At 40.3% G+C, this 25417-nt stretch overlaps 1 protein-coding gene across 1 annotated transcript in view; it reads right to left on the minus strand.

The window, feature by feature from the left end:
* Nucleotides 1–8296: 8296 nt before the first annotated feature.
* The window catches only part of LOC136707191 (tensin-3-like), a 63916-nt gene continuing 46795 nt past the window's right edge, over nt 8297–25417 (minus strand). Inside the window, exons 15-27 of the mRNA XM_066681129.1 lie at nt 24986–25118; nt 23410–23493; nt 19236–19344; nt 17183–17652; nt 16178–16264; nt 15510–15641; nt 13497–13592; nt 12634–12711; nt 12148–12225; nt 11743–11911; nt 11556–11624; nt 10405–10434; nt 8297–10040 (exon numbers count right to left, since the gene is read on the minus strand). Of these exons, the coding sequence (XP_066537226.1) occupies nt 9896–10040; nt 10405–10434; nt 11556–11624; nt 11743–11911; nt 12148–12225; nt 12634–12711; nt 13497–13592; nt 15510–15641; nt 16178–16264; nt 17183–17652; nt 19236–19344; nt 23410–23493; nt 24986–25118 (1680 nt within the window). The 3' untranslated portion in view covers nt 8297–9895. The remainder of the gene's footprint in view (nt 10041–10404; nt 10435–11555; nt 11625–11742; nt 11912–12147; nt 12226–12633; nt 12712–13496; nt 13593–15509; nt 15642–16177; nt 16265–17182; nt 17653–19235; nt 19345–23409; nt 23494–24985; nt 25119–25417) is intronic.

Below are 25417 nucleotides of genomic sequence, written 5' to 3' on the forward strand. Positions count from 1 at the left end.
TACAACGGCAGCGAGGGGCGAGAGCTCATCAACCCCCCCACTAGAGATGTGTTTTCTTTTTCACCATGTCAGATCTGGTCACCCTAGTTAAATGAAAATCATTTACATTACCAATTATTGAATTAAACACATGACTTGGCATTTGGGCAAGAAATCAATAAATAGAATTAAAAATCGGTGTTGAAAACTCACGTTTAAAAACAAAAAACACAAGATCAGCTGTTTTTTTACGTGACTGATAACATCAGTGCAGAACATATATTCAGACTACAGTCAGGAACAGTCCATCATATTATGGTAGGATTGCAGAGCATACATCCCTTAAAACACAGTCTTGTTGATTGCTAGGAGACAGACAAGGTAAGTATAATCACATTCGATTCGATTACGTCGTTCCAGGTGCATACATTTACTCCAAGCTAGCTTCAGATACACAAAAATAATATTATTAAGTTGTGGAGCTAGTACAATGCAAATGGTTATGTGTCTGGTGCCCTGATATCATCACAGTGTTAGAGTGGCATTTGAAGGTGTTGAAGGTGTGTGTGTGGTGGGGGTGCAGGTGGATAGGGTAATAAGCTGTTTTCGTAGGAGGCCCCATATTCTCAATATCCTCCACTGAAGTGTCAAGAATAGCCAAACACTGTTGAGGTCACTCCATTAGCGAGCAAAAGAGTGCTCATTCACGGCTTAATTAGGGTGAAGAAGAGAACATCCATTCCAATCCCAGCACAAAAGAGGAGGGGAGAGCATGCAAACAGAGAGTTTGACTCGGCTGAATGAACAACAGAGGCCTGTGATTGTTACAGCTCCCACATTCCTTACAGAGTCCAGGTAGGTCATGTCAGACAGGGACATTTTTGGACACTTTTTTCCATAAAGGGAATTTTGGAGGCAATGTTCCATAGTTCTAGGGTTTAAATGGTAAAGCAGAGATATTATACATGACAACAATGTGAGATTTGTTTAATCCTGTAATCCACAACCTGCTAATCCCTACTCTTTTTATAACTGAAAATGTTAATTTGATGGAGTGTAGTGTAGTGCTGCCTAGTGGGAGATTATCAAGTTTGTAAGCCAGACTTATGCCTATTGTTAGAAATACAGATGCAATTTGGGCTTTTTATTAATTTCATTCATTCATTCATTATCTGTAACCGCTTATCCAATTCAGGGTCGTGGTGGAATACACCCTGGAGGGGGCGCCAGTCCTTCACAGGGCAACACAAACACACACACACATTCATGGACACTTTTGAGTCACCAATCCACCTGCAATGTGTGTTTTTTGGACTGTGGGAGGAAAAAGGAGAACCCGGAGGAAACCCACGCGGACACAGGGAGAACACACCACACTCCTCACAGACAGTCACCCGGAGCAGGAATCGAACCCACAACCTCCAGGTCCCTGGAGCTGTGTGACTGCGACACTACCTACTGTGCCACCGTGCCGCCCTTTTTATTAATTAATTTAATTTTATTTTTTGCATCAGCATGGCAAAAAAGTACTCAAGTTGAGTCTAAATCGCTTGTAAAATAACAAACTATCGACTATTGCTTTATTATGTAGAGCCAAAAGGTTTGCCAAAGCTAAACGTTTACCACAAGGATGTAAACTAGCTCCCAAACAGCTGTGGAAAACAGTAAAATGCATGAACTAACATAATGATATCTTATTCACTAGAATGTTGCACTAGCTAACACACTGATATCTTGTTTACCTAACTTTTGAATTAATTTTACATGTTAAAATTCTCGGAGCAGGACTGCTGAGAAATAAACCGTAGACAAGTGTATGTCCTTTCTAATACTGACCACTAATATATACAGAGCAGTGGGCAGCGTGAATGTGGGTGGCAAATTACCTCAGAGACCCAACTACTGCACTTCACCAACATAAATAACTTCAGATTAACCAGCAGTTTTGATTGAGTTAAAGCCTTTAAAATTAACTATGGCAAACATACATTTAAAAATAAGTAAAAATAATAAAATTAACATTTATTTATATTATTTCTTCTTGCTACATAACATTAAAACAGATGGGAATATTCAGCCAAAAGAAGGAACTACACAGTGTTTGAAAAGGGCCAGAAATATAGCTTTTTAAAAAGTCTGTGGGGAGTAAAAATGTAATTCTCTTTAAAATCAGTGGTGAAATATTCAATCCAGTTAAATTTCCTTCGTACAAACAAACATTCAAAGCTTTTAAGATTTTCCCAAATCGGTCAAAGAACTGTGTCAATTAAGCAAAAACTCATTCATTCATTATCTGTAACCATTAATCATATTCAGGATCGTGGTGGGTTCATAGCCTACCTGGAATCATTGGGCGCAAGGCGGGAATACACCCTGGCGGGGGCGCCAATCCTTCACAGGGCAACACACACACTCACACATTCACTCACACACTCACACCTACGGACACTTTGAGTCGCCAATCCACCTACCAACGTGTGTTTTTGGACCGTGGAAGGAAACCAGAGCACCCGGAGGAAACCCAAGCAGACACGGGGAGAACACACCAAACTCCTCACAGACAGTCACCCGGAGCAAACCCACTCGGAGACAGGAAGAACACACCAAACTCCTCACAGACAGTCACCCGGAGGAAACCCACGCAGGCACGGGGAGAACACACCACACTCCTCACAGACAGTCACTCGGAGGAAACCCACGCAGACACGGGGAGAACACACCAAACTCCTCACAGACAGTCACCCGGAGGAAACCCACTCGGACACAGGGAGAACACACCAAACTCCTTACAGACAGTCACCCAGAGGAAACCCACGCTGACACAGGGAGAACACACCACACTCCTCACAGACAGTCACCCGGAGCGGGAATCAAACCACAACATTAATTGAAAATTACAAATGAACATACATAAATCAAATCAAATCAATTTTATTTGTATAGCGCATTTTACAACTGATGCTGTCACAAAGCAGCTTCACAGAATTCCGGTAAGACAAAGTTTTGGCATGAAATGTAAAAATGTAAAGAATGTAAATGATGTAAAAATCCCCAGGTGAGCAAGCCAAGGGCAACAGTGGCAAGGAAAAATGCCCTCAGCTGAGGAATAACCTTGGGAGGAACCTTGGGAGGTAACCTATCCTCCACTCGTCAATCTACTGGTAATAGCACCACTCTCAATGCTGAGACGTTTGAAATGAAGTTTGATCTGAATCTGTATGTTAAGTGGTTTGGGGCTGTATTAATGGCAGAAACCTGGAGAAGGGCAAAGAAGGGCTGCTTTTTCATTATTATTATTATGATTATTTTGCATAAGAAACAAAATCTAGTCATTTTAAAAAAATTAGTCATTTTTGGGGATATTTTCATATCAATTTAAAAAAAAACCTGTGTGTATGACTGCTGCTAAATATCTATAAAATATATAAATCTTTTGCTCTGCATACTTACTTAGCTCTTTTTAAACCCTGTTTTTTAATGGTCAGGACCACCACAGAGGAGGTATGCAGGTGCAGGTGTTAGTGTGTGTTGTGCTGATATTAGTGGATCAGACACAGCAGTGAACTACTATGCACTTAAGGCGGCACGGTGGAGCAGCAGGTAGTGTCGCAGTCACACAGCTCCAGGGGCCTGGAGGTTGTGGGTTCGATTCCCGCTCCGGGTGACTGTCTGTGAGGAGTTTGGTGTGTTCTCCCTGTGTCCGTGTGGGTTTCCTCCCACAGTCCATAAACACATGTTGGTAGGTGGATTGGCAACTCAAAAGTGTCTGTAGGTGTGAGTGTGTGTGTTGCCCTGTGAAGGACTGGTGCCCCCTCCAGGCTCTGGACCCACAGCAACCCTGAACTGGATAAGCGGTTACAGATAATGAATGAATACTAAGCACTTAAGTGGTCAGTGGAGCTAATAAAGTGGACAATGAGTGTAGAAACAAGAAGGTTGTTTTAAGGTCATGACCTGTGGCCCAATTGTGGTTGAAAAACCCTGATTTAGAGCCTGTCCACACTCGCAGAGTTTCTGTCCATTTGTCTTTCATGTGGTTCAGTGCCAAGTGCTTCATGCTGAGCATTTTGCAGGATTCCGTCTGTAGAGATAGTATAGAATCAGTGCTATTAGGAAAGCAGCACATAAACAAAACAAAGGCTAGAATTGACTGTGAATGGGGTGCTGTCTAAAAGCACAGTGTTCATCCTTGTGTGACTGGATCATAGCCCAGTGCCACATTCATTCATTGTCTGAAACTGCTTATCCAGTTCAGGGTCGCAGTGGGTCCGGAGACTACAAAGAAACATAATTGGGCGCAAGGCAGGAATACACCCTGCAGGGGGCGCCATTCCTTCACAGGGTGGTGCCACATTCATACCCAAATTAATCTATTTAGGATGTACTTTGCCGGTCAGTTGACCAACACACAAAGGGGGTCACTGCAGAATGTATCACCCTTTCTCTCGGTTTTTGCCATTCGTTCTATCAATTTTAATTTCTTTCTTTCTTGCCGCTGCCACTAACTCATTTAATTATAAATTATGACTGATATGATCCTGTGGGCATGGCACGGTGGCGCAGCAGGTAGTGTTGCAGTCACACAACTCCAGGGGCTTGGAGGTTGTGGGTTCGATTCCCGCTCCGGGTGACTGTCTGTGAGGAGTTGGTGTGTTCTCCCCGTGTCCGTGTGGGTTTCTTCCAGGTGCTCCGGTTTCCTCCCACAGTCCAAAAACAAACGTGGGTAGGTGGATTCAACTTGACTCAATAGTGTCCGTAGGTGTGAGTGTGTGAGTGAATGTGTGTGTGTGTGTCCGTGTTGCCCTGTGAAGGACTGGCGCCCCCTCCAGGGTGTATTGCGCCCAATGACTCCAGGTAGGCTCTAGACCCACTGCGACCATGAACTGGATAAGCGGTTACAGACAATGAATGAATGAATGAATGATCCTGTAGATGGCACAGTGGTGCAACAGGTGTCGCTCACACAGCTCCAGAATCCTGGGGTATTGGGTTTGAGCCCCAATCCCGGTGACTGTCTGTGAGGAGTTTGTTGTGTTCTCCCTGTGTCTGAGTGGGTTTCCTCCGGGTGCTCTGGTTTCCTCCCACAGTCCAAAAACCCATGTTGGTAGGTGGACTGTATACTCAAGTGTTAATAGGTATGATTGTGTGAGTGAATGTGTGAGTGTGTGTCACCCTGTGAAGGACTGGCGTCCCCCTTCACGGTGTGTTCCCACCTTGTGCCCAGTGATTCTGGGTAGGCTCAGAAGCCACCGTGATCCTGAACTGGATAAACAGTTACAGACAATGAATGAATAATATGAGCCTCATATACCTGTTCATGGCTTTTCATTTTCAGATTTTTCAAGTGTGAGGCCAACGCATTAAACCGCAGAAATAGCCACATCTTTTTGTACTAAAACACTCACAGGTTTCTGAGGATCAGCACGTTTGCAGTTCCCTGTTTGTTGGCCTGTACAGACCTGTGGAGGGATTTACACTGTTTATTGAGCAGGCGTCAGTGTGAAACAGTGAAGGCGGGTGTGGGTGTGTATGCACGCGCATGTGTGTGTATGTATGTCTTTGCTTTTGTACAGCTACGTGTTCACAATCCACACCCATAGATGTTTCATTACTTCTAATGTCAAAGAGGGATTTACGTGAGCTTATCTCTGTTCACTGAATTCTATTTCCACCTTTACTCTCCAAACTAACCCCCTCTATGCTGTAGCAATGTATCACTATACTTCTAAAAGTATGTTGACACCCCTTAAATTATCAGCATTAACAAGCGTGAACACAGATGTTCAGTTGTGTACACGTGGCTTGTATAATCTCCATACATAACCAAGTGTTGACTGGAGGGTTATAAACCCCCTCAGCATTCAGGAGCTGTGTTCTCTAAAATGTTGGAGCACCGTCCAATATGTTTGCAGTGACTTAAAGTACTCAACTTTGCTTTTCCATTAGGTACAAAAATGTAAAATGCGGCATAACATTCTCATGACTGAAGGCAATCAAATCCTCATAGGAATGTTGCAATGTCTGGTGTAACACCTTTACATAAAACGTGAAGCTGATATTCCAGCAAGGGATAAAGTCCTTATTAATACTGTGCCATCCGCCATGGACCCCACATATCGGTGGTGAGTTAAGGGGAGGTGACGTAGCTTTGTGACGTAGCTCCTAGCGTGACCCATGGTTACCTCAGTAACGGAATTTGTTTTAATGTTTATTGTTGCTTTGCTCAGGAACATTGTGTGATTGTGTTTAGTTAGTGATGTCGTGTGTTGTTTGGTGTGGGCGGTGATTTTAGTAGAGTTGTGGTAATCCACCGTGTGTGCGTTTTCCCTATGTTTTGTGTGCTGTTCAAGTGCTGGGCTGTAAAGCCTGTTGTGTAATGCCCGTTCAACAACAAATCATTAGTCCACAAGAAATATGCTATCCTGGCAATCTTTCACACACTTGTTACAATACCATTCATTTCAGAAGAAATATAGGAGGAGCAGGGAATGAAAAACTTTGTGTCATGAGTGAATCTGGATCACTCGTTACCAGAGCTCCCTCTGCTGTTCACTTGCCCACAGTACAGCCCCCAGTAAAAGTTTGGGCACCCGTGAATTGTATTTCTTAAAACATTTTTCATTTTCACACCACACAACTTAAGTCCAGTTCATGACTGAAAAATACCACCTATTGTTCCTTTAACACACACAAACGTTGCGTGAAGTGGCAGATACAAAATGATATCATGTGGACAGACCACTGAGCAAAATGGTCTTATATCTGTTGCAAAGTCTTTGCAATGGGGTAGAATCATTTACTGAGTCAACCTCACTATTAAGAAATGTTGGCTGAGCAGGTGTCCAGGCTTTTGAACATGTAGTGTATATTTTACTGAAATACATGCAACCTAGCGCCCCCTGCTGATCTCGCAGTATTTGAAACGCATTTAAAGGTGCTCCATCACTCTAGAAAATACAGTTCCACTTCTTTCAGACTTTCAGAAGCTTCTGATTGGCCAACTGTCAAATTAGGGGTAAATAAGTTATTCTATGACTGTAAATAATGCAGAGTTTCACAAGCCTGATTCCTACTTAGGAGCAACGTCTAAACAGCTAAAAGCACCAAAGCAACAGTAAAATTATAGACAATCATTAAAAAAAACTACATTGCTCTGAAAGGAATCACAAAAACGTTTGAAGGCTTAGGAGAAGAAGAAGAAATAAAAGCCAGACACATGACCACCAGGATAAAGCTAAGATAGAACTGAATTTGGGCTAGTGTTCTCTAGTCAGACAAAATACGGTTGAATCAAATGATAAGCACAATGTATACAGAAAAGAGTGAAGAATTTACTCCAAAGAACACCATTCAAAGTGTGAAAAATGGTTTGGCAGCAACATGTGGAGCTGTTTTGCTGGGGACATGATTATTAACTTCAGAAAGTAGAAGACGACAGATTATCTAAAAAAAAAAAAAAAGAGAGAGAGAGAGAAAGCAACACACCAAGGCTTCATTCAGTGTCTTTCAGTTGTGACAAAATGGCTTAAATACAAGGGGAATTTATTGGAGAGGCCATTACAAAGTCCTAAACGGGAAAATAATTGAGTGGGATAATATTCTAGAAAATAACTGTGAGAAGCTTGTCCAAGCCTTCCCGAATTCTTAGATACAGTTTCATTCATTCATTCATTCATTATCTGTAAGCACTTATCCAGTTCAGGGTCGCAGTGGGTCTAGAGCCTACCTGGAATCGGAGCACCCGGCGGAAACCCACACGGACACAGAGAGAACACACCAACTCCTCCCAGACAGCCACCCGGAGGAAACCCATGCAGACACAGGAAGAACACACCAAACTCCTCAGACAGTCACCCGGAGGAATCCCACGCAGACACAGGGTGAACACACCACACTCCTCACAGACAGTCACCCGGAGCGGGAATGGAAACCGCAACCTCCAGGTCCCTGGGGCTGTGTGACTGCAACACCTACCTGCTGCACCACCGTGCCGCCTCCATACAGTTTCAGTATTTAAATAAAGTGATGGAAATATCCGATCCATTGGAAATCTGTTACAGTAATAAAACCTGAAACTAATCAGTCCCTTGCTTAATAGTTTGAAATGACTTTTGTGGAAATAAAGTACATTCCTTAATTTAACTAACACAAATGTAGAGGGAAATGTAATCTGTAGAGTTGTAAATGTGTGCTTTTGAACACCTGTGTTCTAACATATGTTTCTTAACAAATGGTGTATGCTGCAGTCCGTACAGAAAGTTACAGTCATGCAAAATAAATGATATGCTTAAGACAAAAACACTCAGATATATTCCTTTATCAACAGTTTGCATACAAATTAATTCAAAATACATCTTCCGAGGTTTTGATACATATGATTGCCTTATAAAAAGCTTCCAGCTTAACCAGGCATGTCCTTGTAATGGTCAGTTTAGTGTCCTTAGATTTCTCATGTGATACTTTAGAATAAAGACACTGAATACTGGAATATATTAGAGCTTACTCAGAAAAAATACACATTTGAAACTTTTACCCACCATGAAAATAACGAAAGTACAGTATTTGTCCAAAGGTTTATAGAAACCCATCGTTATTAGTTCATTCAGCTACTTTAAGGTCCACACTCTGTGGACACAGACTATACACAGTGTGTATGATCTCCATAGAAAGTCATGAACATCTGTGGAACAGTGTTAATGTAGCACTAACCATGAGATGTAGACATATCAAGAACTAATCATTCTGTGCCTGAAATCACCAATGTTCCCCTGGCTAAATGCAATCAAATTCTCACAGCAAGAGTCCAGCACTTATTTTCTAGGTGCCGGAAATTTTATTGTAGCAAAGTGGGACGAGGAAGACGTTTTAAAAGTTCAAAGACCTGTCCGAATGGATTATATAAAACAATAGCTAAATAATATTTCAAACTTGGTTTTTGATCCAGTCATGGCCCGGTAGTGAAATGTTTTCTTATAAAAGTGGTTAAAAATGATGTGAATACCTCACGGTTTTAAATAACATTCAACTCTTGTGTATTGTTTTTGATAGAAATATTGCATAGAAAGATTTGGACTAAAATGAAGTACACGGAAGGCTTTTTAGACATGTTTTGCACGGTTTACATGGTACAGGTTTCTAGATTTTTGTTTCAAAAGAATATACAATTCTGCAATCAAAACCCTACACTACCAGGTGCATATACAATACATACATTTAACAGTAGGTTTTTTGGTTTGTTTAAAAAAAAACAACAATATTTGGGCTATATTAATACAAACAGCCCTTAAAAACCCATAAACGTGGCCTTTCAAAAATACCCTTATTCTTAAATTGGTCCAGGTGTAACTGAGTATAGAATCTAGTGATAGTCAGTAGTAAAAGCTACAAAAACACGTAATAGCAACAATAATTTCCTTTATATTTAGACATATCTGAAGTTCACCAGGTGAAGTGTTTACATATTAAACGCATTGAATATTCTGGACAGAAAAACAATAAATACAGCTGGGTTACATAGCAGTACATACATTTATACACATACATGACCTTTCCCATTCTCTTCCTCCAGAAGTTGAGGGTCTTCCTAAAGAAAAGTCCTTTCTCTTCTCAGCTTCTTTTAAAGTAGTGGTTTAGGATCTCTGATGTAACACGTTAATGATGTCATCACTCAGGAATCAAATGTGCATGTGATGACTATTGGAAATTCCATCACTTCAGAAGTGAGTGAGTGTTCATATCCAGTGATATACACTGGGAGTCAAATGAGTGTTCATGTGAAACGCACATTCCAGGGTTCGAGCGCTCGTGGTGATTGATACTGTGATGTCGTCAGTTGTTGGGCAGCTGTGAGGTGGTTGTTCCAGAGTAACGTGAAATGCAAAACGTCCGTTTGTCCACGGATGTCTTGGTGGAGTTCTCATGCGTTTTTCTGCGAGCCGATCATCACCTTGGAGACAAAGTTGACGATGGCACTGGCCGGTTGCTCAGGGTCGTGCTCAGCGAACAAGTGGCACACATTGTCCATAACACTGCCCGATTTCCTGGCCACAAAGCCAAAAATCCTGCAGAACACAGGAACAAATCAGTACAGAAATGTAGTGTAGGGAACGACTAGATCCGACTTTATTGCAGTGATTAAATAGATGTTTACAAACTTTTGGATAAATATTTTACTGGATTTTACATAATAAAATTCAAATTTGAAGCTTTTAATCTTTCTATTAAATATGAAAATAGTGATATTATTTAAAAAGAACTGGATCAGAATCAACCTGACTACTGTAATTAATAAAGAGGTAAATCTAGGGTAGTGTTTGAAATTATCATTACAACTTTATACACATACAGCAGAGATTTCTGTTCAGTTTAATAATAATAATAAAAATAATAATTAACAGCTAAAAAAAGCTAAAAAAACGGACTCACTTGGCTGAAGCATATCCATCCCGCTTCCACCTATGAATACAAACAAAGTTTAATAAATAAATGTAAATATATTTTGAATTTTATTAATTAATTCATCTTCTATAAACTCTTCATCACGATCAGGGTTGCACTCCAAAGTCCAGAGCCTACTCAGAATCATGGGGCAGAAACACACTCTGGACAGGGCATCACTCACTCATACACACTCTTATAGGCAATTTCACACAGCCAATCCACCTACCAATGTGTGTTTGTTTCTGGACTGTGGGAGGGAACCAGAGCACCAGGAGGAAACCCTCGCAGACAAGGGGACAACACACCAAACACCACATCGAAGGCATGGATTTAATTTACCAACTCTAGCCTCCTGGAGCTGTGTCACTGACACTACCTGTTTCGCCGTGGTGCTGAGCATGCACTAAATTTAACAGTGTAAATTTTAGCTAAACTTTAGTTAAGACCATAAATGCAAAAACTACATCTATAAAGCCTTTAGTTGAGCTCCTGAATGGATTTTCTTAATATAACTTTGTTTCCAGCTATAATTAAGCAATTAATTGGAGGGTAACTGCATTACAACAGTCAGGATGATTACAGTAAATAAAATGACATTTAAAAAATACAGATAAAAATTATTAGCTCTTTGGTAAGGACCTAGAAGGCCCACTAATTTGAATAACTCAGTATTAGAACAAGGCGGCACGGTGGTGCAGCAGGTAGTGTTGCAGTCACACAGCTCCAGGGACCTGGAGGTTGTGGGTTCAAGTCCGGCTCGGGGTGACTGTCTGTGAGGAGTGTGGTGTGTTCTCCCTGTGTCCGCGTGGGTTTCCTCTGGGTGCTTCGGTTTCCTCCCACAGTCCAAAAACAAATGTTGGTAGGTGGATTGGCAACTCAAAAGTGTCCATAGGTGTGTGTGTGTGTGTGTGTTGCCCTGTGAAGGACTGGTGCCCCTTACAGGGTGTGTTCCTGCCTTGCACCAAATGAATCCGGGCAGGCTCCGGACCCATCACAACCCTGAACTGGATAAACACTTACAGGCAATGAATGAATTAATGTATTACAACATATTCATATATTTATTAGAAATCACAGAAATAAAGCCGGCCAGACAAGTGTAACTGCGTTACTCTGAGGCAAAGTTTAAAACTCACTTTCTGTCCTGAGGGTCCAGAGCGCAGAATATAACACTGCTGACTGTGTAGTGCCTCCTGAAGAACAGCCTGCACAGAGCACATGACAGAGAGATGTAAGAGGCAGTAGGGTGTTTTGTCAGAGAATTAGTCATTCATGCTGAACTCATCACTGTGTGTGTCAGAAAAAAGAGAATAAGCCTCTCACTTCCTCTGGTTGTCTGTCAGCGTGATGCCCTGCGAGGACACTTTAAAGTGGACAACGGTGGAGGTGGGCGGAGCCTCAAGGCTCAGGATATCTGTGGTAGCTTTCTGCACTGCCTGGAAACCTGTTAAAGACTCCATCTCCACTGAGCCCAGGAACCACACATTACACGCTAGAGAGAGAGAGAGGGGGAGAGATTACATGCAACAGACGCATTTCTGGTACAACTCATTCAGTATTGTGATAAATTATGCAAAACTGGTTTCAGATTATATTTATATTTACTTTAATAAAAGTAACAAGCTTAAACTTATTTTACTTGTAGATAAAATTACCTAGTAGCAGAAAAAAAACAATGTCACTGCCCAAGTACTTGTGTTATCTGTGTACAGATTTTCTCCCACTCACCTGCTCCCTGCTTCAAGAGCTCAGCTGCCGAGTTGGTGATGCACTGTGACGGTGCCTCCACAGCGTCCTCTAGGGGGTCTGCAGGGAAAAAACAGACAGATAAGTTGAGAATTCCTCAGTTCCTCTACAGCTCAGTCTCAGTAGCAATTATTCACCCAGCTAGGGTTGCCAAGTAATAAGGATTGCAAATATGCATTGATGAACACAACCAATGAGAAGTGCATTCTCTGTTTAGGAGTCCTCCCTCTGGCTGAGAGGGAGGTTTTAATAGTTTAACTACAAAAATACCGAACAAATACATTCCGTATCGGATCGATTGTGGAACACATCTCTCAGTGTCCAAATAAGGGATGATACTGTATTTTACAGGAGGGTTGTCCACTCTACAACCAGGTTTCATTATGATAAACAGTCCTCAGTCGCCATGCTCGAACAGAACGTCTATAATCTGTTCACAAGTTGATAGGAGAATGTGGTAATGTGTACCTCGGTCTGGAATGATGAGTTTGCATGGCAGAGCCAGTGGAGTAATGGAGTGCTGGTAAACCAGAGCTGTCAGGCTTCCTGTAACACACACACACACACACGGTTATTAAGATGTGTTATCATGTTAGATTTAAAATGAAACTGCCTTCTAAACTCAAAGGTAGTTTGTGACTTATAAAGCATTTTCAAATTTAAATTACCAGCAGAGGTCACCAATTTTCAGTCTTTTCTCTTTTGATGTCATTCATTGTTCAGAACATTAGTGATTTCAGGTACTGAACCTGGGTGATTAGTTCTAAATCACAAGACTTTAACACTTCTTAGAGCACATTTTCACCGCTCCACACCCCAATGATGAAGAGCCCTACAGCCCTCTAGCTCAGTCTTGACATTGAGTATGAAACAAAAATTGAAATTTATGCTTTAAGTTTGTTGTGCAGTTCAACAGTTCAGTGAAATTTTGCCCGTGCATTTAACCTGTCCACGGCAATGAACATACACACATGCTAGGCACAGTGAGCATGCACACCAAGAGCAGCAAGGAGCAAGTTTGTTTATCACATGCCCACAAAAGTGGAAAAGTAGCTGAATTCACTAATCAAAAGGCTGTCTACAAACATTTGGACATATTTGTGCACATATTTTTTTTCTTCACTTAGTATAAGACAACAGACAAAAAACAGATGGCTAGATTCATAGATGGGTAAAAGGATGGATGGTTGCATAAACGATAAGAGTGTGAATTGAAGACAGATTGATGAATAGATAAACATAGATAACTTGATGGATGGATGGATGGATGGATGGATGGATGTAGAGATTTAAGAGTGAGGGTTGATGGATTGATTCATGGAAGATCTTACCAAAGTAGGGCTCATTAGGGCATCCCTTCAGGCGAACTCCTTTGGGTGTACACTCAATGAGAAAATGACGCACAAGCTCGTTGGACAAGTCTCCTCCTGTGAGAGAAAGTTCGAGAGACCGAGGGAGAGAGAGAGAAAAAGAGATAAAGAGCTGTGTGAATATATATCACCACGTACTAGTAAGAGAAACATCATTTAAAAGATGACAACATCAATTTAAAATTAAATGTCTTTTTTTAAACAGTAAAAAAAAGTACACAGAGACAAAAATGACAGGAATTTTCCAAAGGGAACAGAGGTGTAGAATTCCTGGAGTTGGCTGAAGGAGCACAAAGACAGCAGTGTTGTGTTTCACATTCTCAAGGTCCACAGAAGCTCGACTTAAGGGCCTACAGCACAGCGCTCATGATGTCATCACAGGTGGTCAAAATTACTTTAAGGCCGGTTAAAGAGTTACTGTGTGGGTGTGTAAGATGTGCATGATTTCAGAATGTGAGCTGTACAGTTATGTACAGAAAACACCTGTGTGTGTGTCCTAATAAACAATGCATTCTCAGGTTTTCACACCTGAGGCACTGTCCTGGAACACAGTGTACACAGAGCTCTGATTGGCCGAGCTTACTCATCACGAGCCAATGGTAGGAGCTTACAATTCATTCAGTGAAAGTGAGTTCCTAAGTGCTGACTGGCTATGTTTACATGCAGTGTGATAATCCACAGACTAATAATGGTACTGTCCCCATAAGTACATTATCAATTCTATCACACAATATACACAAAACATATGGACATTTCCGCAGTTTTACTGACTTCAATATTGCATTGTGTTTACTTAAAATGACAATAATATTATTTAATGATGTTATTTCTGAGGCAATATATTGACCATAAAAAGACTAACTAATGGCTCAGTTATAATCAAAAACTATTGCACACCTCAGAGATTGAACCCAATGTTTATGTAATGTTTCCTATTGTATGAATATGTATGTGTCTATAGGCAAACACAATATATAAATCTACGTGAGATACCTGATATATTTTGAAGTGAGTGCACCATAATTCACATGAGGGTGACATGTCAGGTATAAGCTACATCAGCCTCAAAGCTTTGGTGTAAAACTGAAGAAGCATATGTCTATGTCTTTGCTGACATTGGAAATAATAGGGAAAAAAATTTGATTTTCTTTGCTTAATTATCTTTTAAAGGAAAACCAAGTAAGATATAAACTTTTTGCTCCTGGAGCTCCCCCATTTTAATAGACTTTACAGCACTGCACTGAACCCATTGGGGAGGGGTGGGAGGAGGTAGCTTCCTAGCCTTCTCCAAAAGACATGTAGCCTAGTTTCTTCAGTGCTGAGTAGTCCAGAGTAGAAATGACAGAGACACTATTCTCCTTATTACAGGTCAATGGAGCATCGCAATGATTATGAAGCTGTAATTTTAAGGTATAAATACTACGCATTTGAACTTAAGTCCGAAGTCCTGGAGTCCTCCTGCAATTTCCGTCAGGATCAGCATATGTTATCTTATCTTCTTGAGCTAAATCAGGTGTTCCGATAAAACACTAAATGGCTCTGTGCTGAAATCACCTAAAGACAGGGATTGGGAAAAACTGACTTAATATATGATTGTGTAGCGGGCCATTAATACATCTGTGTGACAAGTTATTGTCAAACTAAGGTCTATCCTTCTTCAGCACAAGCCAGGAGCCAGTGACTTGGGTCAGAGAAGCCAGCAAGCTAGAGTAGAGCAGGACTACTGAAACGAAAAGCAACACCTATCAGATTCCATTTCTAAGCCTTGGCTCAGTTCTCCTCGTTGCTCAGCTGTAACAAAAGGCCTCTTATGTGCTCAGGGGAAGCCTGCCAGCTTCAGTGGTTTGTCCACTACAATGAAGATGAATGGAGAACCTTCTGGAACACGTCATACACACGTCATGGTCACCCCAGCTCACAAACTCTCAGCCAAAACCAGCCCCGCCCATTTGCATGCTCTCTGCCAATGCTTACCCTTCTTGCTCTGCTGCAGGACTGAAGGAGGGGGCGTGGCCACTTTCATAGCCAACCCGTAAGCACCCCTGAAGGAGTGGCTGTCCCGCACGATAAAGCAGCCGGGCTCCTTATTCTTCAACACTGTGATAGCTGCGTCAAGACAGGTGAGATAACAAGTGTCAATCTGTTATTTGCAGTAACAAAGCCAGTGGACCAACCTTAAACAAGATTCTGTATACATCCCAATTTGGTAAGCACCTCTTCTTATTCAGTTTGCAACAGCCACATATGAGCCCAAGGTCATCATGCCCAATGCAAATCATTGACTAGAGGTGTATTAAGCCCCCAGCATGGGCATGTGGAATTATGGAACTGCATTCCTTGAGGAGGCAGAGCGCCATGCAATAACTCTGAAATGTGGTGGCATGTCCATAACTACTGATCCAAAGCCAGTTCTTAACCTCACTAAGGCTCCCCTGGCTGAATGCCATCAAATCCTCACAGAAATGTTCCAACTACTTCTTCCCAGAAGCGTATATGTGGTTATTGCTGCAAACACGGGACAAACTCCATATTAACAGCTTTCATTTCAAAAGAAGTTAGATGTCTACCAACGTTTGGCCATGTTGTGTATTCATTGGCCATGCAACTAGGTGTGCAGACTGTTGTAAGATTTTGCTAAGTACCTTGATCTCTGGAGATGTCTGGTTTGTACCAGAATTTTGATGTGTCCTGGACAAACTTGACTGTTACTTGCTTGCTTGCCAGAACATCTAAAAAGAAGCAAAATTGCAAACATTGGTAAAACAAAGATCTTGGCTTTACTGAGCTTACGTCAAACACACTACTATACTGCTAACATTAATGAATAAACTAGGGCTAATACTGTATCAGCAAATTCAATTCCAATACCACACATATGTACATCTGTTGCTTAGGATTTTCCCTGCTCAAACATACCTGCTTCAACTAATAAAGAGCTTGATATTTAGAAAATTATTTGGATTAGGACTAATCTTTTCATGTTTTGCCAGTAGGAACATTGTGAATATGAGAAGAATCTGATCCATGATGAGCAGTCCTACTCTGGGTTTGCAGTTTGATGGATATGTGCTGAGGTCAGTTAGAGCATGTAGGTGCTTTTCCACTGCATGGTACTTACACTACTAACCATTCTACTTGGATTTACTTGTGTTTTGGAACCTGGTACTTGGTTGTTGTTCTACTACCATGGCTCCCACACCCAGTAAGGTTAAGCATTGTTTACTCATTGTGTATTTGCTTCTTTTTTTTTCTTTTGGTTCAACGCGGCTCAGTGCAACAGTACAGAGAGATCTGTGTAGTTTTTTTGTTCCTTGTGGCCTTGTCCAGCTCTTACTGGAATATTTCTTTGGCCACCAATCAACAACTAGGTACCAGATTTGCCAAATGGAAAAGCAAGAAAAGCAGAGTAGAGACAAGTAGAGTAGTGTAGGTACCATACAATGCAAAAGCACCATGAAATAATCCATGATGCTACAGCACCAGGACAAGAAACTGTGCATTACAGGAGTGCCGTTCTATTCTACACAATCTGGTGTTCTCTCTGCTCCAAGGGCATCTGAATTCCAATTAATCAGCTCATTCATGTGTGTATGTTCAAGAATGTATATAAAGCAGTATGTGACAGGGATAAATCCTCTGTAGTTCACCTGGCATTGGGGATGGTGGGCAGACCTGCAGTTCGGGCAGTACATTTGGGAAGGGTATACTCAGAGAACTTCCACTGTGGGGGCTGGAGAATCCACTTGGCGCAGGTGATGCAGAGCCCAGTGACCGCTCGCAGTCAGATGTCCTTCGCTTCTCAGGCAGAGGGGGCAGCATTAACTGGCCGTTTAGACCTTCAGCCTCTTGAACAAAACCTGAAGGCCCTGACGGGGGCAAGAAGCCATCCGGCTCACTAAGGACTGGACTGCGGCTCAGAGAGTACTGGGCAGCTCTGATTCTCTGGCTGCCCCGAGGGGAGCTGTGAGCATTAGGGGCTGGATGAGGGTGTGTGTGTGAGTGGGGATGGTGAGAGGGAGGTGAGTTCTGGATGTAATCCAAGGTCCCAGAGCGCTGGGTGTTGATGGAGAAGTGGCGACTTAACAGGCTGCCCTCAGGACACGATGACTGAGATGAACTAGAGAGAGGAAGAGAATTTGTTAGTATACATTTTATGCCTTGAATGAATCAAGTGCACTTACAGGTTTATTTATATCATCACTGTTAAAAAATGCATCTCCAAAATAGCAAATTTACAGAAAAAGGGAAAAAAACTTTTTATTTTCAGTAGAAGTCAGTGTAAAAAATGTTATTCAAAGTAATTGTGAAATTTCTATTGGTCCATTCATTCATTGTCTGTAAGCGCTTATCCAGTTCTGGGTTGCGGTGGGTCCGGAGCCTACCCGGAATCACTGGGTACAAGGCAGGAATACACCCTGGAGGGGGCACAAGTCCTTCACAGGGCGAGACAAATTCACTCACACCTACGGACATTTCTCAGTCACCAATCCACCTACCAACATGTGTTTTTGGACTGTGGGAGGAAACCGGAGCACCGGAGGAAACCCATACAGACACAATAAGAACACACCAAACTCCTATACACAGGCACCCGGAGCGGGACTTGAACCCATGACCTCCAGGTCCCTGGAGCTGTGTGAATGTGACACTACCTGCTGAACCACAATGCCACCCGCTTCTATTGGTCCATTCATCATTAAATTAATCCACACAATTTGAAGGGCAACTGCTATTTTTAAATGACGTAGTGAACTAAAAACAGACACAATGGACATGTACATGTTTTACTTGGAAAGTGACAATATGCCATTGAAGGTACAACTTTCTTATGAAGCCAAAGTTGTCTTTAGATTACTCAGAAAATCCATGTGGAAGGGGTCATATTATAAAGAAAAAAAAATACTTTTTTCAGTAAATTATCACATTAATTTGGGGATCTGAAGCTACGCCCTAGGTTTTCATTATTTGCTTGTTTCCAGTTAGCATTGTTAGCGATACCAGTTGATAATATGTGATATTTTACACATCCAAACACCATGGAAAGAGTTTGACAGCCCTGTGTGTATGACCTATTTAATGAGACACAGATAGAAGCGCTAGTAAACTGTGTAATACCAGCAGCCATCTTGGATTCTGAACTTGAGGTTGGTGAGGCAACTTTCCAAATAAGAAATCTGATTTATTGGGGCACTCTAGTTGATTCTAGTTTATTCATTACTAATGACTTAAAACTTGAAAAAGCCAACATAAAATTTAAAAAGGAACACAGCATGACTTGTGGCTCCTTCTCATTTAAAGGAACATGTGTTGAAACTAGTCATTCTGAACAGGGCTGTTTATACGGGGAGGAAAGTGCTGTGCAGGGGGATCTTTGCAGTATTTTGACAAAGGCATATCATAGATGTTTCCTTAAGACCGTAGGGAAAGGTGTTCACTTGTGGAAAAAGGGGTATAATATAGTACAAGAAGCCTAAATGCCTGTGTAAGCTACCCCATTAAATTGTGTATGGCATCTTACTAGTAGTTTTGTTATGGTCATTTGGAACATTCTTGTCTTATAAGATAGCAGTATATTAATTTTTCATAGACTGATAAATGTGATAATTTCATGGTCTGAACTGTGCTAGACAGCAGCCCTCAATTACAAATAAGCTTCTAAAAAACAAATGAGGCAACATAAAGGTGGATTTTTTTTTTTACCTGTCCATGTGGGTCATTCCTCCTGCAGTAAGAGTGCGGGTGAAGGGCCTGTGGGAGATATTAGGTATGCTCTCTTCACGCCCCATAATATCTGTATAAGCTCTCATATCTGAAATAAAAAGCATTAAAATCATGTAATTAACCAATATTCTAATCATCTATCATACAATATACCCATGACGCACATGATCATATAAAGTAGTTTTTTAAATTTTAGGTTGAAAAGGTCATGTCTTTGAATGTATTCCAAATCCATCCTTCCTTGTTTATAAAAGTACTTGTTTCACATTTACAGTGCACTCTTAAAAATGACAGTTCTCCAAGGGTTCTTTATTAAAGGAAATGGTTCTTTGTAGAACCATGAGCATTTAAACACTATGTGCTATATAGCACCTTTCAGAAAAAGGACCTATATAGCACCAAAAATGGTTCTTCTATTGTTACGATGTCAAGCTTTAACCATCTCTAACACATTCTTCAGCAATCTGAAGAACTACTTCATGATGCGAAGAACTCTTTAATCATGCAAAAAGTACTTTGAGAGTTCGGGGTTCTATGCAGAGCCATTTTCTTTACTAAAAGGACCATTGAAGAAACATTATTTTTAAATGCGCTGTCTTTTAAATTAATGTGTTTACCTGGAGGAGCTGTGTGTGAACACAAACACCCTCAACATTTGTCCCGGACTTTACACAGACTTTATCCCGTTAACCCCCTATTAGAGACTCTGGATAAATTCTGTCTGTGCATGTGAGACTGGAGTTGCTAATGCTCTGGAGTATCTCCTGCATGTGCTGCACATGTGCCACTCCATGCCTAAAGCACACCTAAATCTCCCACTACGCAGTGCATCTGTGAAAGGACCCCTCTGTGACATCTCCAGACCTGATACTTTTTTGGAGTTCATATGTGAATGGGTCTAAGGATAAATGGATAGCTAGGTCAACATTCTTTATAACACTTGATAATCTCTGGTATGCTACATCATATGCATTGTAGTAACATTCAAACAGGGATAAAGCTCTCCAGTAAAACCTTAGCAGGCTTCATGCCTTTTCTTCATTAGGCCTAACACCAGCCCTCATGACAACTAGGCACAGTGGCAGCAGATTGTAAGGTCATGACCAAGTCTGGACAAAAAAGTTGCTAACTCCTTTTGAAAGAGCGCCTTCATCCTGTGGCGTTCCGGTTACTGCAGGTCACTGCTCAAGAGAAATTAACTTTAAAATAAGAGTTAACTTCAAGTAACCTAAACAAACAAAAAAGAAAAAGACGATGGCAAACAACCTAAATTCCATTTTTTAAAAAATGTTGTTGCTACTGGCTGCTGAATTTCTTTCGAGATCAATAAAGTATCTACCTATCCATCTATCTTAAAGACCCCACAAGTAATCTCTCTAGAAAACTGCAATTACATAAATATAAGAGACAACTACAAGTAACAAAAATAAACGAGGAACCTAAGAATATGTTCTTGCTGTTGTAGAACTTTAAGCTGTTTCAGTGAAGGGACACTATACAGCATCAACCAATCTGCAGTCTCTCTGATGCAACCCTCCTATTCCACCCAGGCTTGGAACCAGCTCTAGGAGTGCACTGACAAGCACTAACCACCGGGACTGGGTCAGACACAGAAATCCACCAGAGGCAAGGACCAAACCCTAGACTCTGGAGCTGTGATGATGCCCAGGGGAAACTAAGAATATAACCCACATTATGGCGACAACTATCCTAAACAACATTGACAATTAACCTTCTATTAAAAATATATATATATAGATAGTGTTCCAGGCTTAATCCCAGATCTTACTGCTTATTAAAGCAGGACATTATTGTTGTGCTGGTCCTGCTAAAGTTGCTTGGAAAGCCTAAGTAAGTAATATCCACCACCAATAAATGCAACATTATGAGACCCCCTTGAAAGATTTTGGACAGGTGTCTCATCCACACACCTGGTGAGTTTTAAAAACTATCACACCAGGCTCAGGTGCTTCCAAGGACCTTTATTAGCTGGACTGGATGGGATGGATTACGTTTGGAATTACAGGGGCCTTTATTGCTCCTTGGGGAATTAACTCTCCAGGCGCAGGAGTGGATCTAGCAGCTTTAGAATGCTCTCACGGCTGATCAAACACAAAACCCAATCAAAGCAGCAGGGATGAGCCAGTGGAGAGACTTGCTCTAGTGAGAATGCTTTCTTCCACAGTGCTGGCCCTTGGTCTATTGTTCACTTTGGCTGTTCCCTCCCTTTTAGAGGCCTTTTGTCATAGGTCAGCAAGCACATATGTTCAGCCTTCTGTATACAAAGCCTTGACATTTCAATACAGCCACTCCTCCACAATCTGTTGCTGACTGGGCAGCAGAAAGAGAAAGCTGTTTTCTGGTCCTTAAAGTCAGCCTAATCTTGCCCAAGACAAATGAGAGCTATTTAAAGACAAAAACACTGGGGTATAAAACAATGGACTAAAATTACTTTAAATTAAACAAGGATTTCAATTGCTAATGCTTTTTATTTGATATGTATCTGACAGCTTATTCTAAGGGAAAGGATGTTGAACTCTTCGCTTAAAACCAACTTCTAATGATCGCTGGGTATTTGCTTTTACAAAACTGATCTTAGTTAAAAAATTCACTTCTAGATTTATGTGCATTTTTCAAGTGATGTTTTACTTTTGATTATTTTAAAGGTAGTAAATGCAATCCTCCCATTTTTTTCATTGTTGTATAGTGTTGAAAATAGCTTGTTAATTATTCTCATCTAAATGGCCACTTTTGAGGACAAATGATAAGAATTGTTTTGTTCAATGGAATACGTGATTACATTCTGCACAAATGATGCTAAAAAATAATTGGGAAATATTATATTTATAATAATCATTATTTGTAATGCACTTTACATTTCAAAGAAATCTCAAAGCGCTACAGCGCAGTCAGAAGCTAACATTAAAACATGTCTGTAATCTCATATATGTTTTATTCCTTTTTCATTAAGTTTACATTTAGGTAAAGTGTATATTGATTCTTAAACACAATGCATGAGCCATGAACAAATCTGAGCCCCGATTTATTAATGTCCAACTGCAACCTCTAGCTATTTATTCCACATCAAATGAGGTTATCATGTTCCCTTGAAGCACCACAGCATCTTTTATTAATCTGTTCATTTTGTTAACAAAACAGTGGAAAAAAAAGTGTTGATGACTTATTTTTCACAATGAAAACTAGGCGAGAACTAATTTAATATGATCAATGTGTGTCAAATTATTTTAGGCTGTGGTTATGGTGTCTAGTGTCTTTCTAGAGTGAGCAGCGAGAATTGCTGGTAGTGGCTTATACCAACTGTTGGCCAACGATTCAGAGTCGAAACTTGCAAGAGCCTTCTACACTCACTTATTTAAAATAATGCTAAATAAATGTAAAATATATCTACATGAATAAACAGTGGTCATATTCCTTCCATAATATTAGATATTAACATGTTTTTAAATGTAAGTTTTAAGGAATTATTTATGAAAGTTAGTAATATATAAAAACTCAGATAGTAAAACCTGTAAAAGAAAACAAGAAAAAGTTAGGCTAGTTGTTTTATTTAATGGACTAAAACTAGATTAAAATGTTTTTAGTTTTTGCTGACTAAAACCTACAAAAATTAAATGACTAAAATAGGAATAAAGTAGTACACACTAGTCAAAACCCTAATAATAAAACGAAATCAAATTCAGCTACAAATATTAAAACCATTTTATAAATTGTCTAATGCAACATGAAAAGCTCTGCATACTTTCAGAAAGACACTAACTACAAATTCATAAAACAGATGTCTGTGTTGGCTATTATCAGTATGCAGAGAGAGAGAGAGAGAGAGAGAGAGAGACAGGAAGGACAGCTGTATTCCCTTGAACTTCCAACAATTAATGGCTGTGGCATCACAGTTATAATCCCCTAAACACTACATTACTCAGGAGACACAACTGTTTTTTCCTTTCTACAGTTATTTAAAAATAACACCGTTAGGGATGTCATAAGTTGCTTCACAATATAAAATTTCAGTGTCAGGTGAATATAACTACATAGTATTATTTTAAACAAATATAAATAATATATATAATGATAAATAAATATAAATAATGCCATATTCCAAACATAGCTAATAACAGCAGTATCTCTGGCTTACCGTGCTCTGTCCTAAAGGCCCCGAAGTGCGGCATGCTGGAAGTTGGAGTTTGTGGGAAATGTGAAAATTCTGGCATGTTCTTCACTGTAGAGAAAGGAATGAAGAGGTTCATGTTGAGCATCGCTAACACAAACTGAATTATGAAATTGAACAGGAGCTTATGTAAGAATGAGGGTGTTTGGGCAAGTTGTAGTGAGTGTAAAGACAATCTGGTTTTGGGAACGGGCAACGTTTAACTTTCTTAGATTTATTTGCAATTTAATAGATATAAAGTGGATTACTGAGATGTTTGTTGTTGGTGAATGACATTTTTCTGACATTTGGAATATCCAATGATGAAAAAAAAAGACAAAACTGCAATATGAATACTGACAGTAACAGATTATACAACACTAAATACCTTTGCCTAAATTACTATAAAACCTCTTCAGTTAGCTACACAAAACTGTATTTACAATGAAAAGTGCTGTAGTGTATGTATAAACTGGTATTAAATTAGCAACAGACATTTCTAAAAGATGCTACAATTGAAATTTCTATTGTTAATTACTCACTGATTAAGACTTTTTGACTGTTGCTGCTTAAGCTTAGTGAATTCTGTCAGTAAAAAATGCCCTATCATTACTATATCATGAATAAGGTATAACCATTTTATAAAATGATTCAAATGGTATATTCAGAGTTGTGCTCAGGCTGGAATTAACTTCCAGATATGGATATTTAATATGTAATGACATGGCAAAATTTAGTACAATTGTGGATGTCCCTCTTCATAAATTTGAAATAGATCTTCTTTCAAAATAAACAGACCTCTGGATATTCCCCACCCTTAGGTCTCAAAATTCCAGGCGTTCCCAGAAAGCACACTTCAGTTTGTACATGATGCCCACTCAGAGGGTCTGCAGCAGTGACACTGTGTCTGATCCACACAAGCGAAACACACTAGCACATCATGATCATGTCAGTGTCACTGTGGTGCTGAGAATAATCCACCAGCCAAATCATACCTGCTCTGTGTGTATGTATATATATATGTGATCACAAAAAGTGTTACTATATACACAACACACACACACACACACACACACACACACACACACACAAACACAAGCCAGACTGTAATTGGATGTATCAATGTTTTGTCAGTATTTCCCCAGGAGACAAATGATGATAAGTTCATTAATCATCTGTAAACTTTAGGAGGTATGAATGTTTGGAATGCATGCGTCAGAGTTAACACTATGAAAAGTAATAAATTCACATTAATAAATAACACATTTCCATACAATTTGGTCTCAATATGTTTTTACTTTTAACAAAGACTCTGCTGATGTAATGCATTTATTCATATGGAAACAATAAGTCATATAAATGTTTTCAGAAAAGGCGTTCAGAAAGCCTGAACATGCATGAACCAGAACACCCAATGGCATGAAACATGTTTCAGTTAAATAATAGTGTCCAACCCCAATCTTTCATAATCACCATGAACTGTCTTAACACGTAAGCAATTTTTTATGTCGCTAATCATAACTTGTCTGGGTTCCTTTTATACACTCAGAACCCAAAATCTTACCATAAGGTGTGGGGGGTGAGACGGGGAAGGCGGGTGTGGCAGGAATTATGTCACTTCCTGTGTCCACTCCTGAATCTAGCCCAGCACTGGAGCCTCTGTACTCCACACTGTCTGCTCTGTACAAAGGAGGACGCTGCAACACGAAACAGAGTTCAAGAGCTTTAGACATTTTTGTGCTTTTCCTATGTAGACTACCTGCTCTACTCAACTCTACTCGCTGGGTCCCTGATTTGTGTTCCGTGATAAATTTCGCCCACCCCAAAATGTAGCCAATGACGTTGCAAAACAGGAACTGCAGGCTTAAGAATCCACGGCAATGGCAGTGGTATTGTTAAGCTTTGTTTACTCTTCGTGTATTTGTGTGTTGTTGTTTATTTGGGAGTGAACAAAAGTTCCACACCCAAGTTCATACAGGTCAGGTCATAGCGATCG

The sequence above is a fragment of the Hoplias malabaricus genome, chromosome 9 (assembly GCF_029633855.1).
Source record: "Hoplias malabaricus isolate fHopMal1 chromosome 9, fHopMal1.hap1, whole genome shotgun sequence".
NCBI classification, from domain to species: domain Eukaryota; kingdom Metazoa; phylum Chordata; class Actinopteri; order Characiformes; family Erythrinidae; genus Hoplias; species Hoplias malabaricus.